This window comes from Anneissia japonica, unplaced genomic scaffold (assembly GCF_011630105.1).
Source record: "Anneissia japonica isolate Jap-2015-1 unplaced genomic scaffold, ASM1163010v1 scaffold287719_len1884721_cov185, whole genome shotgun sequence".
NCBI lineage: Eukaryota > Metazoa > Echinodermata > Crinoidea > Comatulida > Comatulidae > Anneissia > Anneissia japonica.
In genome coordinates, this window is record NW_022715822.1 from 294,180 (window position 1) to 310,668 (window position 16,489).

Here is a 16,489-nt window from a genome sequence, read left to right on the forward strand (position 1 = left end):
AAGGAAAAAGAAGAGTAATTAAATTCTGGTAAGCTCCTAGTCATATCTAAAGTTTTAATAATGTTTAAATAATAATAATAATTGGATTAAATATTTATAGCTGTAATGAGGCTTAAAACTTTAATAATAACCTTAAAATAAAAACAATTTTTTTTACAAAAAAGTAAGGGTATGAAGACACACAACATCGTGTCGATGGCCAGATATCATCTAATGGATGGTGATTGTACTAATAATTAAGTTCACTGCTGGTTAATAAGAGGGAATATAATCTTGGCAACAAATATATATCTTGAAATATGGACATATTTATTACCAAAAAAACATTTATGAAATGTGGAATTAAACACAAAATGATATTTTATTTCAATTTGATACTCACGGCACTGCTTTTTATTGCCCATAAATGTCTTAAGCTGTATTAGATGGGTACTATTAACTTTTTGAAGATGAATAAAGCATTTTGGCGATTTTACAATACTTGGCGTCACTAAAATATATGTTACCTATGACCTTTATGCAACGATGACAACCAAAATAGTTATCCATTAAATATTTCAGAACTGGAGACAAAGAATTATTTTCAAGATTATTAATAACATGTAAAAATGAGTGAAATTTGAGTTTAATTATCTATTTCAATATTCCTCCAGCTAGGCTGATATTCCTCTACGTATGAGAAATAATACTTTTAATCTAAAAAAAAAAAAGAAGCAAAATCAACCAAATCCTCTACTGAAGGTCCAACACTTGCCTTTGAATTGCTTCCAATAATACTTTAAAACCTTGAAAAGCTTATTTTTTTTAGGAGCCTTTTTTTGACGTGGCCCTGTTTTCTAGATGGGCTTCTTTTCGAGATTACTTTTGCAAACTAAAGAGGGGTCTTCTTTACAAAATGAATAATGTAAATTTTGGAATTGCTGCCATACAACATTTTTCAACTATTCAATCTGAAATTTTTAAATAAATATTAACCGTGCCAGTACAATAGTACAATATTGATACTGACTCGCTATCATAATAATCAAAGATGTTGTCAGTATAAATGCAAGTATTTTTTTTGTGCTTCTTAAACAAATGGGCCGCTAGTAAATTTCCAGCATGGTGTCTACATGTTTACTGTCATAAGTCATTCTATGACATAAAATTTGTTATCTCTTATTTACTTCATTTTATGATATCTACTTAGTAAATTAAATTAATGTAAGCTATGAGACAAAAGCAATTTACAAACATTACTAATTCTACTAAAATTAACCTAATTTTTCTTCATGTTGAAATTCATGTAATAAATTGAATATGATCAACAATCCAAAAATGTCTCTTGCTCAGTCTGTAACACTAGAATCAATTACACAAAAAACATTAATAACCTACATTTCATGTAAAGCATTCAAGTAAGTACGTTTCACGGACAATTAGTTAGGAGACACAGATACTTAGAACGTGGTTCATGCTTCTAACTGTCATATTTTTTAATCCGTAGATTGGAAAAGTCGCCTAAGAGAAAGTAGTTCAACTGATCTGTTCGTTCCCCGTTCTAACTCCCCCAGTTGAGATACTGAGATCTATCATCTCTTATAACGACTCGCGGGAATTGGCTCACACACTTGCAATGTAGATAATGGATGCGGTACAACAGATTTAATAGTGTCATTAAACAATCATCGGTTGCCACTTACCACTTCTATAATGACCTTAAGACAGAAATGGAAATAATGTTTTTTCCCTGTAGTCTTGTCAACAATGGTTATTTTACTGTTGGATTTGTTCCTACCTTAGATTACTTCTGTTGAGTATTGAAGCCATACCAAAACAAATTAATTCTAGTTTTAATAATTTTGTGAAGCTAAACCATGGGAAAACCATAATTTGTCATGCACGATATATGGTGGGACAAAGTGTTTGTATTTTTGAATTAATTAACAAGAGACAAAAAAAAAAAAAAAAAAAAAAACAAAAAAAAAAAAAAAAAAAAAAAAAAAAACACTATCCAATACAATATAATAGGAAGAAGAAAGATTTGACCTTTCAATTTAAAGATCAGGGTTTAGAGGTTAAGATGGGTCACTGTCTCTTCACGAAGGAGTTATAAGTTCGTCCTGATGCAACATTATGATATTATCTCCCAAGAGGCGATGTATGTGTTCCATATGTGATTGATCCAATGGATATGAATTATGTCAGTATTATTATATAAGTCGGAATTATTCATGTTTATTATCATTAAAACTAAAAATCTGTAGAGGATGACCAAATATGGTTATTGCAATGAAATATGCTATACGGAAATAATTATGTTACTATAGCAACAACTTACATCAACATCAGGGGATGTAGGCTTCAGAGGAACATGATCCTCACAGAAAAGTTGAACGTCCATGTTCTTCCTCCTATAAAAACGAGAAAAAAAAAATCAAATCAAATCCTGTTTAAAATCTGCCCACAAATAGAAAGATTTAAGAACCTATATACTTAGCTAACAAGATTATATTATAAGAATGTTATAATAATGTTACAGTTTGGTGTTGAAAACATTATTATGTAGAACCATAAAAACATACTTACACAATTTAACAACTACATGACATTGAAACATTCCTACAACGTTATTTTATGACATACCTAGAGTAACTATAACATTCGCGAATGATAAGAACGTTTTGTGTTTGCTGGGTAGAACACTTTATAGAGTAGAAATTTTTACCATAAATAAATAACATGTTATTAAAAACAAAGAAAAATAACAGTTAAATGATTTAAACAGTAATTTTTCTTATATATATATATAAATATATATCTAAATGGTGTGGTAAGATGTTCACTTTCCAGTAGCAGGGTTTAGAGTTCAAATCCGGTAAACTATGATTTTTCTCACGAGACTATAAAAAAACTACATTCCCTAAGCCTCATGGATTTAAACATTTCCTGATGAAGTTATCAGTTGGCATCCGGGGAACTCATTTTTTTTTTTCAATGACGCAATGAGGAATACCAGAAATTAATTATGAAGGAAACTGAAAGTTAAAACAGCATTTAGTTTGCTTGCGTTACATAACTCTGTTATTCATAAAATAACCATGAAACAAAATGGAGAATTAATATATATCCCAATAAATAAAAAAAACTGTTAGAAAACTTCCTGCATATGTTCCAACTTACAGATATTTCTTTGAATTTAAGAATAAAAGAACACTACTGTTGAATACCAGCTTACTGTACAACTGCTAACCTCTGACTTTACAAATTCACTTTGAAATTCAAAACAAGTTCCTCATAAATCATATAAAGTTATATGATTTTGTTTGAGTTGTCAGCCATTACGATATAAACACCACGATGAAATGTACACATAGATACAATTTGCTAAATAAACAATTTAAAAATGTCCAGAATCGGATAAGTTGAAACTAGTTGAAATGACCAAGATATTTGTAAAAAGCAACATTTTAATATCAACCTGAAGAATCATATACTGATAGAGTTGTTTAATAAATTGAACTGCATGTTGAAACCAAGTATATAACTATATTTACTATAGAAAAAAGAGTCAGGTACTGTATGAAAAAGAGAGAATATGTACAATATGTTTTACTGATACAGTGATTTGCTCTAGTTACTCAATGCAAATATAAAATCAGCAACAATAACAATATAAATGAAAAAAATATAGTAGAATAAAGGATTATCTATCTATTGGGCAAATGGATGTCCCAAAAGAAAATAAAAAATTATGAAAAATATATGAAGTATATGACTCATGTATTCATTATTCTATTCCCATTGAATGTATGTATGTATCCAGGGTACGCCACCCTCGATTTTGAAGAATGAGCTTTTAATATGAAAGTTATAAAAACAACAAAACCAGAAGCAGAAGTTGATCATCTTTTCTGATTCCTAGTTTCATTTCTCTCAGCACAATGAACATCAAATAATAGGCTGCTTCACTTATAAAGCTTCTTATTGAGCCAATAGGTAATTTGTGCTCGAGGGTGTAGGCAAATATTAGGAAAAAACTGCTGTTGAACGCAGGATAACTAGTGCCGCAAAACAATCACACTACAGAATACATCAGAAGTGCACAAAGATGTTTAATGTTTACATAAGATCTTTGTGCGCTTGATAAAGTTATAGCTTTTGATTGTATCTAACAAGAATACACTTAAGATTATTGACATGAGATAATGCGAACAAAAGGGCAAAATTTGTTGAAAGATTCTTGATGTTAAAAGCAGAGAATCCAAATTTTAAGATATCATTCATATTATTATTGTACACTTTAAAAAATAATTAAACCAGAAATACACTTTACTCCAATTTCATTAATTTTCACTCTCACTTTTAATAATCAAACTATTAAAGTGCTATTGATTTTTTTATTAGGTTAACAGCTGTTTTCCTTATTTAAAAAAAAACTTTAGCTGGTATGTATAAACTTTAACATTTTAATTTCAAGTAAAAATTCTTATTAACAAAATGTAAACATTGTTTAAAATATGTTTGGCTGAATAATAATATAAATCATTTACATTTTAATGGTAGGCCAATGAAAACAGAACATCACATGGTCCCATTAACATGATTTCATTACAATGATCACATCACATGATCATATCACATGATTGCATCACATGAGCAAGTCACATTAAACAAAATACAACACATTGAACTATCCTATTTCTAGTTACATGATCACATTACATGACCACATCACATGATCACATCACATGGTCATATTACAATATGATCACATAATCATATCACATGATTGCATCACATTTGAGCAAGTCACATTACATGATCGCATAACATAATCACATTACACTATCTTATCATATGATCACATCACATGAGCAAGTCACATAAAAAAAAAGAAACACTGAACTACCGTGGTATTCCCTGTTACTGTGCTACTCCCTGTTACACGATGAATCCCACACGCACGGCATGTCGTTGCGACAATAATACAGGGTTCCAATTTCTTAAAAGCATACCAATGTCCTAGGAATCATAGCGTTATCATCCATAGCCTAGAGATTTCCCAAGATTCTGTAAGCTACTACTAGTAATTACAATCCGCAATGCGTTCAAAATCCACATTAACTTCGAAAGCAAAAACGATGCGGGGTCAAAATTGGCAGATTACCGCATCATCAACATTCAATCCGCGCCTCCAAATTATGATATAATCTTTGTTGCCGCTGTGATAAAGAATGTAATACATTACTTGCGATGATGGAAATGAGAAAATGTGGATTATTCCATTATTCATCAATCTATTACAATAAATATTATCTGTGGTTCTGTAAAATATATTGCGATTTAAATAGGAGGTTAAAAAGGCCACTAAATAATTATAATCTATCGTTTGATTATCTCGGATTCGTTAATTGTCTATTTATACTAATTAAAATAACGATTCAAAATATGATGTCCTAGTTCCAATGACTCTTCGAAAGGATGACAATCGTTAGAAATCAGCAGACCAATAAATTCCTTTAAGATCTCTTGTTATGGTTAGGTGGATAAGTGCTCATCTCATAATCCAAAGAGGGTAGGTTCAACTATTTACACTGTCCTACATTTTTCTGTAGGTTTACTAGAGTTTACTTGCAAAGTTATGAGCCTATTATGGTTGTTGTGATGTATAACTAGGTCTGTAAAAAATGAACATTCTATATTTTTCTTTAAATATAATTTTGGCAATAAAATTTGAAGTAAACCCTCAACAAGTTAATTAAAAAATTACACATTAGATAATTTACATATATTTATTTATTATATTTTTTTATACAGCAAAGGCTAAGAAGATTTTTATTACAGACATAAATCTATTATGTACAAATACATTAAAAGAATCCAAGATTAAATTATTAAATATACTTAGGAAATTACCAAATAGTTTAATAATTACAGTAATTCATATTATCATTTATTTACTTTTCATTTTCATTATCAGACATTACTATCATTACTATCATCACTACCATAATTATGAATAAATACAAACATTCCTAACATCAAAATTATTATTATCAATTGAATATCATAGACAAATATACAAATGATTAAAAATGTTAAAAATAGAACTATGAAGCATTGATAGACTATGCCAACCTTTAAGTTTTAGATTACTTCAGGCATATAGGGAAACTAAAACTTAAGGAGTAATGTAGGCCTATATTATAAAAACAGAAAAAAAAAATACCTGAAAAATTCTACAGTATGGACAAGAATACTTGCTGAATAATTAAACGTTAATCTGTAAAATGTGCTACCTGCTATTTATGGTACTACAATAACTAGGGTTCCTCAAACTTTAAAATAATATCATCAGAAAAAAAACAACACATAGCTATCTATATTCATCCAAGAAAAAAATAAAATAAAGAAGTTGAAAATCATGAGAAAAATCAAAATAGATGTCATACGTGTTCAACGCGTTCCAGACCACATAGCAAAAAACTCTTGAGTACAGTAGATGAAAAGCACGCTGCAATGTAATCTTTTGATTCACAAACGGAAATCCCTCCGACTCAAAATAATCATCAATGATTAGGGGAATGCACTTACTTTGTATACTTGACTAATCTCACACCTTCCTTCATTTTCGGATAGTATAACTTCTTGTACATTCCTGAACTAAAAATCCATTAATTCTGATCCGTATCTCCCTGAATAGGATATTCCACTCAAAAAGAATAAGTGATTCCCTCTTCAACCAAGTACATCCTAACGACACGATAATCAAGAACCAACTGAGGCAATGATTGGTAGAAAGGTCAGGCCTGACCACATCCAAGTTCTAAATCTGATTACACACGCCAATTGAAGCAACAGAGTTTGGTTTCAATACAGAGAATACCCATCAGTAGAATTCCTAAGTTCTTTGTAACTTACAGCATAATAATATTGTTAAGCAAGTTGTTGATCTATTAAAGGTAGATTAAGCACGAGATAAAAGCTCTAGAGGGTGTAGTAAATGCTACAACAACAGAGGGCTATTCAGCTCCAGTAAATGATGCTGTAATAACCAGCAAGCGATCCGTTCCAAGCAAGTTTGAGTTCTGGTTTCAAGGCACTGGCAGCCGTTCATGTAATAATGGGGTGAATTACACGCAAATGAGTGCACATGGTGTATCTTCACGCATGTTTGGAGCAGCGATAACCCAGCTGTTCAAAGGTCATACTTTACCCCCTCAAGTGAAAGACAAAACCATCTGCAGGCCCAGATGTTCAAGAAAGTTTTGAATAAAAATGAACACCTATGCCAGGTGCAATACTATGAATATGACTTCTTTAGGGGGTAAAAAGCCCACTTTTTACTTTCACCATACCGAGCCTATGAGCTAATAAATTTGTCTGAATAGTGGTTAGGCCTAGTGACTCAGGGGTATGTTAACAATTCCATCTAAACAAATTAAGCTGGACAGCTGTTCCTTAATAATCAACTTGTCTCACTCAAGATTACCAGCGAAATGAAATGTTTCCTTCTGTAACTGTAACACACCCTTTTACAAATTGTTTCACCATGACATAAATTTTCACAAGTGTAAAAAATAGATGATGCATATTCAGTATAAGTTTGAAAACATTTTAAGCTTAAAAGTTTGGACACACAGGTTAATCTGATCTCATACAGTGGCATACAAAACCAAATTGCTGAATTTATAAAGATAAAGATAACACTTATTATCTTCTTTCAAAATAATAAAATAAAAGGTGTCAAGGTATGTTTTAATAAGAAACAAAATACACAAATATCAATGAAAATATATGCAGACTAAGTGCATACCAACAATTATTATTACTTACTACAAAGTTTATCTATATCTATATTATACATAATAGGCCTATATATTATATTTATTATTTTATATTTTGTTATATTTTGTTATAGGCTTTAATTTATAAGTTATAAATTAAACATATGTTGGCCTAAATAACAGATTAACATTATTGCATAAGGCTATGATTCTGTCAGAAAAAAACAGTTTGATTTACAACGATAAAGTGGGTTTTTTCTAGCATATGCCCCAAATCTCTCAAACATGTATTTGTGATTATTCTATTATGTAGTATTTATAAACCTATAACATCAAAGTGCATTACACTAGTCCTAAGCCTATCCTAGGATTGGCTTGCTCAATGATGAATTTCAATGAGAATTTACATGGATGGATCTCTCTGAATACGATACATCTCGGTTGGAATATCTCGGGAGATATCAATGTAACAATTTATTACATTTTGTTCTAATTGTGAAATGGGTATTAGAGGACATAATTACAACTCTAATTAGTGCACTGTACTTTTGTCATAAATCATATTGTACCATTTATTTCGACAATAATGTAGGCCAGCCACTGGGCCTATGTAATAGGCATGAATGGATTAAAGACCGCCCCCATCTGGAAGTTCAAGTTCACACCATTTGCTAAAGTATAGAGATACAATACCTGGACAATTTGTTCTCATACAATGTCATAATTATTAAGATAAGTTAGATGAATAAGTTATAAAATATTATAAAGTAAACATGTAACAGAAGATGAATAGATTACTACTGTAGTACACAAAAAACATTTTAATCTGAACTTAAAAACATTAAAAAGGAATCTCTCTCTTCATCCTCATCTTTTGGAATTTCTGACTGGGCCCCTTTGGGACCAACCAGTCACATTACAGCATTAAACAACATGTAATGGATGGTAGCTGATAAAGACATTTTGTCCTTTAACCCGCATAATTCTCATGTGATATTATTCGAGAAGCTGTGTGTTCATGCTCTAATTCAAATCATGATGCTTTATTGTCATCTATTTCACAAATTTAGCATACATACCAAAGATCTTATAAACAGAAGATAGTGTTCTCTGTGATTTAAGCGTAACAAAAACGAAACGTCGATTTGGCAGAAAAGTAATAACTTTTGGGAGAAGGTGCACTAGTTGTTGCCATGGAAGGTGTTCACGTCACGTCAAAGTTTGTTACCAAGTACATTTTACTCCTCAATTGTTTAAAAGAGAGCGTGCATTGCAAATCAACGCTTCTAATTGTTACATGTAAATGTGATGTTGCGCGGTGTACGCTATAGTCAATGCAATCAAAGTTGAAAAGTAATCACTTTTGCAAGAGGTGTTATTACAGAATTTGCATGCAGAAATCGCGTCGAATGCTATCTTGTGTTTATAAGATCTTTGATACATTAACTAAAGGCCTAATGAAACTGTATTTATTATCTTTCCAATCTCAGATGCATAAGATACATACTGGGTATCATTGGTTTATTCAAGGGGTATCCAGCTGGCCTGTTGCCCCTAAAGTTTTCTAATAAAAAAAATGAAAAAAAACCCCCAAAAAATTATATTCAAATTTTGATCATTTTCGAAGTCTTCCCCCCCATTTTGAATTCTTGGATCTGCCACTTGGTATAAGGTGTTTTTCTGTCTGTTTTTCATAAAATTATGACAATTAAAAAATATTAAATCTGATAATCAATACTGTCCTATCTGTTCTAGTCAGTGAAATTGAATCCCAGGCTTCTATAATATTGTTGAATAATTGTTGATTATTCATTGTTTATTAACAATAATAAGAGATATACTTAATATAAGACACACCTAATTTTTAATTACCTAATTTTTAATTGGCTAGTTATAACTTTGATTTTAATCTGATTGGTCGGTTTTTATTTGCTTTCTGTTATAGTACTATGTATTATTAGCTTCATCTATTATCTCTTATCCCAAGCTCAGTTTTCATGTTGAAAAACTTGACCTAACAAGATTAATCTTGGTATATAGATGATAAACAGTAAACAGCAAACTGTGACTTATGGATACTGTAAATTTAATTGGAGTGTACTACATGCTAAGTAGGTATGCAGCATATAATAAACTAAACCCTAACACTTATAAAGGTAATTCAATGGATTTCATATCATACCCTACCACAAGATACTATCACCATAGCAACATTATTTCGCTCATGGATATGTTTACAGTAGACCACTAATAACACACTAATTAAAAAATTCACTGATAATCAGATTTGTAGTAGTAAAGTAGTGTAAACAAACAAAATGACTTGTTATCCTTTATCAAAATATTTCTATTTCTCAATTAATGATCTTAATCCTCAAAAGAGGGTGAGGCTTGCCCGTTTTTACAAAACAAGTCAGTCTTCAACCCACACACACATTCTTGGTAAACCTAGAAGCAGGAAATCCAAAATCAGAAAATCACAACAATGTTTACAATTTTTCTACATTATAAAGTGATCTCTAAAACAAATCCTAAAAGAACTGAAGTTTAAAAAAAAAAACAACACAACACATTAAAAACAAAATTTTCCTACCATGTTTGGTAAACATATTTTTCTTGTTCAGAGTTTTCCTTGAGCTATAAAAATGGCAACAAGATTTGTTCTGTTCACTCCCGGATATGCAGTGTTCCTCTGAGCCTACTGTGCAGCATAACAGTATACCCAAACATGACCCTGTAACATTAATCTCTGTAGGCTTGACAGCTGGTTTCCTACACCTTGTAAATAAAACCAGGGATCATCTATATAAAACACCCTCAAATCTTCCTTTAAATAATCACTCAATCATAAAACTACAATTAAAACTAAATATTTTCTTATTATTCAGGGTTGAGATCAATTATCATCCTTCTTCTTTGAGCTAAAAGTTATGATATTTAAAACTGAGGTTTCTAGTATGGTTGTAGGCAAGGCCACAAGAGACTGATTTTTTTTTTTATTATATCAGCTTGACAAGGACACAGTGAATCAGGCTCTCTAATTTGTCCACTAGACCAGTACATCCCCTTGGTAACCATTAATACTAAACACAGTCTGGCAAGTGAAAACTTAGAATATTAGAAAAGAATGATAAAAACATCTGGTGGTCTACAAGTTGGTATATAGGGTATACAAATTATATTAATACTAAGTTGCGATAATTTTGAATTTTAGGTATAATTTTGTTTACCTTGTGCCAAAATATATTCATCATTAAAATAACTACAAAATTTAACAAGATACATATAGCTTCTTTTGCAATATATTTAAAAAACAATATGTTTTATATTTATATATTTTTCATATCTAAAAACATCTTTCTTGATCCTTGATCGTGGTGGCACAAGCATTTATGAAAATGTTTAACATTGTGTTCCTGAATGCAAAGCTATAAGCTAGTTTTCTGTGTTTGGGTCAAACTTTCTGTTTTACGTTCAAATATACAACATATACCCACTTCATCTGCTGGTAAGAACATTTCTCTCTGCACCAAATTCATTTATTTCGTTGTCACAAAACGTATTTCTTATAATGCCAAACAAGAAATGGCGATTTCCGACACATTTTATTGTTAATGTGCTCTGTTAGCACGAGAACCACACAATCACAACAAATGATGACAATAAGTTGGATTCATACGCAACTGTAAAAAATAAATAAACGTACCTAACGCACAAAATGTTTGTGTGGTAAACAATAGTACATCAAACAATGTACATGCAAAAAGGATATTTTCCAATACTTGCCCAATGCCATTTTCATTTTATGTACTTTTTTTCCTAGATATTTTGTACTATAAATATATGACCTTAAACTTTAGTGTTTACACACTGTTGGGTTAAACAAATAATGGGTTAAAAAAATACCAGTATGCTTACATAACGAAAACCATTGTATGTCTGAACTCCGGGTAAAAAAAAAATCACGTAGGCCTTTATACAGTGATGTTAATTATATCACTCTGTGATGAAACCATAAAGTTTAAAGTTCAAGCAACCAATTCTATTATTGATCAATAGTCTCTAGCAACATATTGCCATGTGTTTGGTTGATACACATCAAAGCTCTGTGCACACTACCAAACTCTATGTGACAAATTTATGTAATGTGCCCAAATATGGGCATGATGATATCATATTACACCCATATATGGGCATGATGATAACATATTACACCCATATATGGGCATATCACATTTTTTTGTCACATAAAATTTGATAGTGTGGAAAAACCTTAAGAAATGGAGATTATATAAAACTTTACAAATCTAAATACTAATTTTTAATATTAGGTAAAAATATCACAGGTGAATAATTATGAAAAAAAAATATAATTACTATACATATAAATAATATATGCATGATATAGCCTTCTTACATTTATAATCATTATTCATTTTTTCTCTAATTTGTGAATGATATTCTTAAACAAAAAGAAAATCAAGCTTACAAAATCAATAATTAAAATCCAAAACTGGGGTCAAAGATCATAGGGCAAAAGTTAACTTTAACACTACCAGCATTTCTTCTTGGGGAGGAAACATGATCAACACAGGTATTTGCTCTTTAACTTTGATATGGCTATTCTGTGGCTGTGTTCCAAAAATGCAATCCTAGTATATTTCCAACATTTACGAAGAAACTTCAATAGCCTTTGACTGCAAAACCATCTACCAGCAACGTGTATCTGTTGTATATTGCATTACAAAAAAGAATCAATCCCGGAAATATCTTTAAAATTGGAAAAGTCTTCCTGATCCTACTGTGTGCTTCTGTTTTCTATTATCTATTAAATAGAATTAAGACTAGCTAGTAAATAATAATAATTTAATATAAAAAAGTCCAATTTTTTTTATCAAAATTTTTCTAAAATGGATACTGGTAATACCATATCTTAACTTAGACAGACCATGTAAAAAAATATAAAAATTACACTACTTTCCCCACCCTCCCCCACCACCACTTAAAAAAAAAATTCAAAAATATATCTTATTAACTGTTCCTGACTTCTTTAAACACCTCTGCAGTGTCTTAGAATAGCAGTTGTACAACATATAGGCTTACGTATCAAATAATTTTCCTCACTGAGCATAGCTTAAATATTATAAGAGTAGGCCTATGCTACTACTACCATGGAGGTATTATTGAGATCACTCGAAAAAGCGCCGTGCACGCAGCGCTATGCAAATGAGCCAAGAACAAAGTTGCCGCAGTGCGTGAAGAACATTTACGCGATGCCTTTGAAGTCTAATGTGTTCCCCGCCATCAAGTGCTCAGCAGGTTTAGTTAACCAAAAAATTAAACATAGCAAAATGGAGAACACCTTTTCTCAATGCGCACTACTTGCAGTCAATCACTATGAGCACATGTTTTCACCCTGAAGCTAATACATTTATATTTCAGGAAGTACCAAACATATTAATATTTTTGACAAAAGAGTTTTGAATTTAATGAAACATTTACATGAGCTTTAAAAGTATTATAATTTTGTCTATATATTGACTGGTTCGACTAAAAGCTGAGACAGCATAAAACTAAAAATTACTCTGACTTTAGATTGGATTTTCAAATATTTAACCCTCGTTAACCCTAAAACGACTTACTTATAATTCTCAATCATCCTTTAATTTAATATCTGTTAAAATTAAAATTATCGAGTTTTTATCCAATTTATAGAAATTTAGGTTGAAATATACCACTTATTTGTAAACCAGATTTTCACTATATACGGCAAAGTTCACGTTTTTTTTTTACACATTTTCTTTTTAGATTATTTGAAACTATAAAAGTTAATAAATATACATACAAAAAATAGAGTAATAAATAATAAATATAATAATGCATATTACTCAAGTATCTAATTATTTAAATTAAATCAAAATATAAAAATAAAAATAGTGAAGGATAATCAAACCGTATTCATATATTAATATAAATAATATTTATAATAAACCATGAACCTACCAATTGGCAGATCACTTGAAGATGATGAATATTAATAATTACTATTAATATAGATAATAAATATATAACAAATATTACTCTAACATCTAATTCTTGAAATCTTGGATCTTGAATCTCCTTTAATATCATTTCCAGTTACAGTTATAATGACTTCCATTCTAAATCCTAAACAAGGTCAATCTTAAGATTAGATGACCTCAAAAATCAATGCTGGTGTAACTGTAAAATGGAACACTTGTTGTAAGGACAGAATCAATTAACTGTTCTAATTAGGTATCCATTCTAAAGAGGGAAATCTCGACACTAACACCATTAACCAACTTTAATATCAAATCTGGAATGTGTATCCAAATTAAATGCCCACATATCTACATCATTTCATTTGAGCCCTCAATACTAGTTTAAATGTTGTTGTATTATTTTAATTTTATAGTAGGTTAGTTTTATATATCTTTCGCATTAATCTGGCTAATTTTATTCAATTCAATTCAACTTATATATCGGTTAATCTGTAAATATTCTTGTATTATACATAATTTGATTGGTTCTAGACCCATTGGTTTGCCCATTGGACATAATTCTGGTGTTTTATTAACATTAGATTACAGTACATCACAGGCATACACATGTTATTTTTTATATTCTCAATGCTTTTTATGAAATGTATTTTTCATCAATGTTATTTGATTTTTTTTTATCTTTGTAGATTATACAAAAATTCACAAGTCAACTTTGAACTTTTGCTATGAATAATATTGAATATAGATATGAGTGTGCATTGTCCATCTTGGACTTTTTTCAAATTCAAACTCATAAATATAAACTTTAACATGAATTTTTTTTATCTTTGTAGATTATACAACAAATCACAAGTCAACTTTGAACTTTTGCTATGAATAATATTGAATATAGATATGTGTGTGCATTGTCCATCTTGGACTTTTTTCAAATTCAAACTCATAAATATAAACTTTAACAATGAAAATAAAGCAAATAAAGGACAAAGAATATGATTTTCATTATAAACATAGACAGCTATCTGGAATAACATCATAAACCATCATCATCTTTTGTAAAGTGCTTCTCACAGGGAATAATAAAATAATTACAGACTTGTGTACAATTTTTAGTGAGCAGACCTATACCTTCAGTACTTACGCTTCCAAATAACATTTAAAAATAAAGAATTATTAATTAAATATACCTTATTATCAAATATATTAACATTAAATGTGTTTTGCTTGTTGATAAAATACTATAATAGAACATAAAATAAAATATAATTATCATATATGAAAACAAATACAGTAACTCAAGGGCACGCAACATTATAAAAAAAAATATTGTACCAATAATAATAATAATAATAATGCATTTATAATGCGCCATCTATCTAGGTAAACCTATTCCGACGCGCACACAAACAACACCAATACATACCATTATATGGATGTAGAACCTGGAGAAAAGGTTTTAATATCATAAAAAACAAGTCACAAATAAATTTCTTTCTAAATAAATACAAGTATTCAGCTATGTTTTATATAAAGCGGCTTTTACATAATCATCAACAGATATCCTATTCAGTGACAAAATTCCCTATCTACGAGCAAACACAAACTGAACAATGGGCCTAAGTGAAAGGAAAAAACCATGTTCTCAGTTCAGAAGTTTTAAAACAAACCAGAATATTTTATATTTACTAACACAGCAGGAAGAATATTGACAGAAATACCAATAAATAACAAAAAATCTACCTACCATAATGACGTTTTTTAGCAGGTACATTTTTCAGAATGAAGAGACAATAAAAGGTTGTGGGCTAATGCACTTGTCGAACAATGCCGGAGAATTATGTGTAACGGAATCGAAAGGTACTTAGAAACAGGAAACGTATTTCCTGCTAAGTTTTTCAATCTCTCTTCAGGAAGGAGAGAGACAATCGGATAGTCCATATATGGGCGTGGGTATGGCTTTGGTAGAATAGAGATGGTATAATTATCCTTACCAGGTGTAATAGTAGTATATTGTTGAAGTTTATTGGGCCAATCAGCCATAATTCTATGCCATCACTATGGCAGAGTAGAAAAATTAAAGAAGTGGGTAAGACATTTGTATACCCTCTAATTTAAAAATCTTAATACAGTAGTTATCTATGGTACCCTATATACCAAGTTCTCTTCTTTAAATGGTAATTTTATGATATAATATGCACAATGTAGGCCTACTACATACTTACAGATTAGTATTTTTTTGATAAAAATATAGAATGTACTATGAACTATATAAACTATTCTATAATGTTGTTTAATTTGTTTATGAATCTGCTGTGACATTTATTTTTTCCCTTTATTGTTACCACTCAAATAATGGAAGAATGTCTAGTCAGTGCCTTATTTAAGGATATGTTAGATATTTTACATATGATGATAATGCTATATGCAACACAAAAAAATTAGTAAAATGTAGTTAAAAGTCATGCATTTAATATTGCACAGGTTCAAGCATAAAACAAGTGGGGAATAAAACTGTTTTCTGCAAAATAAATGGAATAGACTGCTCAAACCGTAATTTTGTCAATGCCTTCGTGTCCCCCTGCACTTATGTAGTGTTTAAAACTATACATTACACTGGTTACGTATGGAACTATGGTTTGGCTGGCCTTGGGCAACTTGTTAGTGTCTTGGTATGGTCATTGTGGAGGAAGAATAGGGTGA

General features: G+C 30.3%; 1 protein-coding gene across 7 annotated transcripts in view; it reads right to left on the bottom strand.

Annotated features, from left to right (window-relative positions):
- The window catches only part of LOC117109399 (rap1 GTPase-activating protein 1-like), a 52,510-nt gene that overhangs the window by 25,861 nt on the left and 10,160 nt on the right, over nucleotides 1–16,489 (bottom strand). For 4 of the 7 annotated variants that reach the window (XM_033251737.1, XM_033251740.1, XM_033251743.1 and 1 more), the window contains exon 2: nucleotides 2,321–2,393. In XM_033251737.1, coding sequence (XP_033107628.1) covers nucleotides 2,321–2,393 — 73 coding nt within the window. Of the gene's footprint in view, nucleotides 1–2,320; nucleotides 2,394–6,576; nucleotides 6,843–10,362; nucleotides 10,455–15,533; nucleotides 15,662–16,489 lie in introns of those variants that run through there. The other 3 variants (XM_033251742.1, XM_033251741.1, XM_033251739.1) reach the window with 3 other exon arrangements.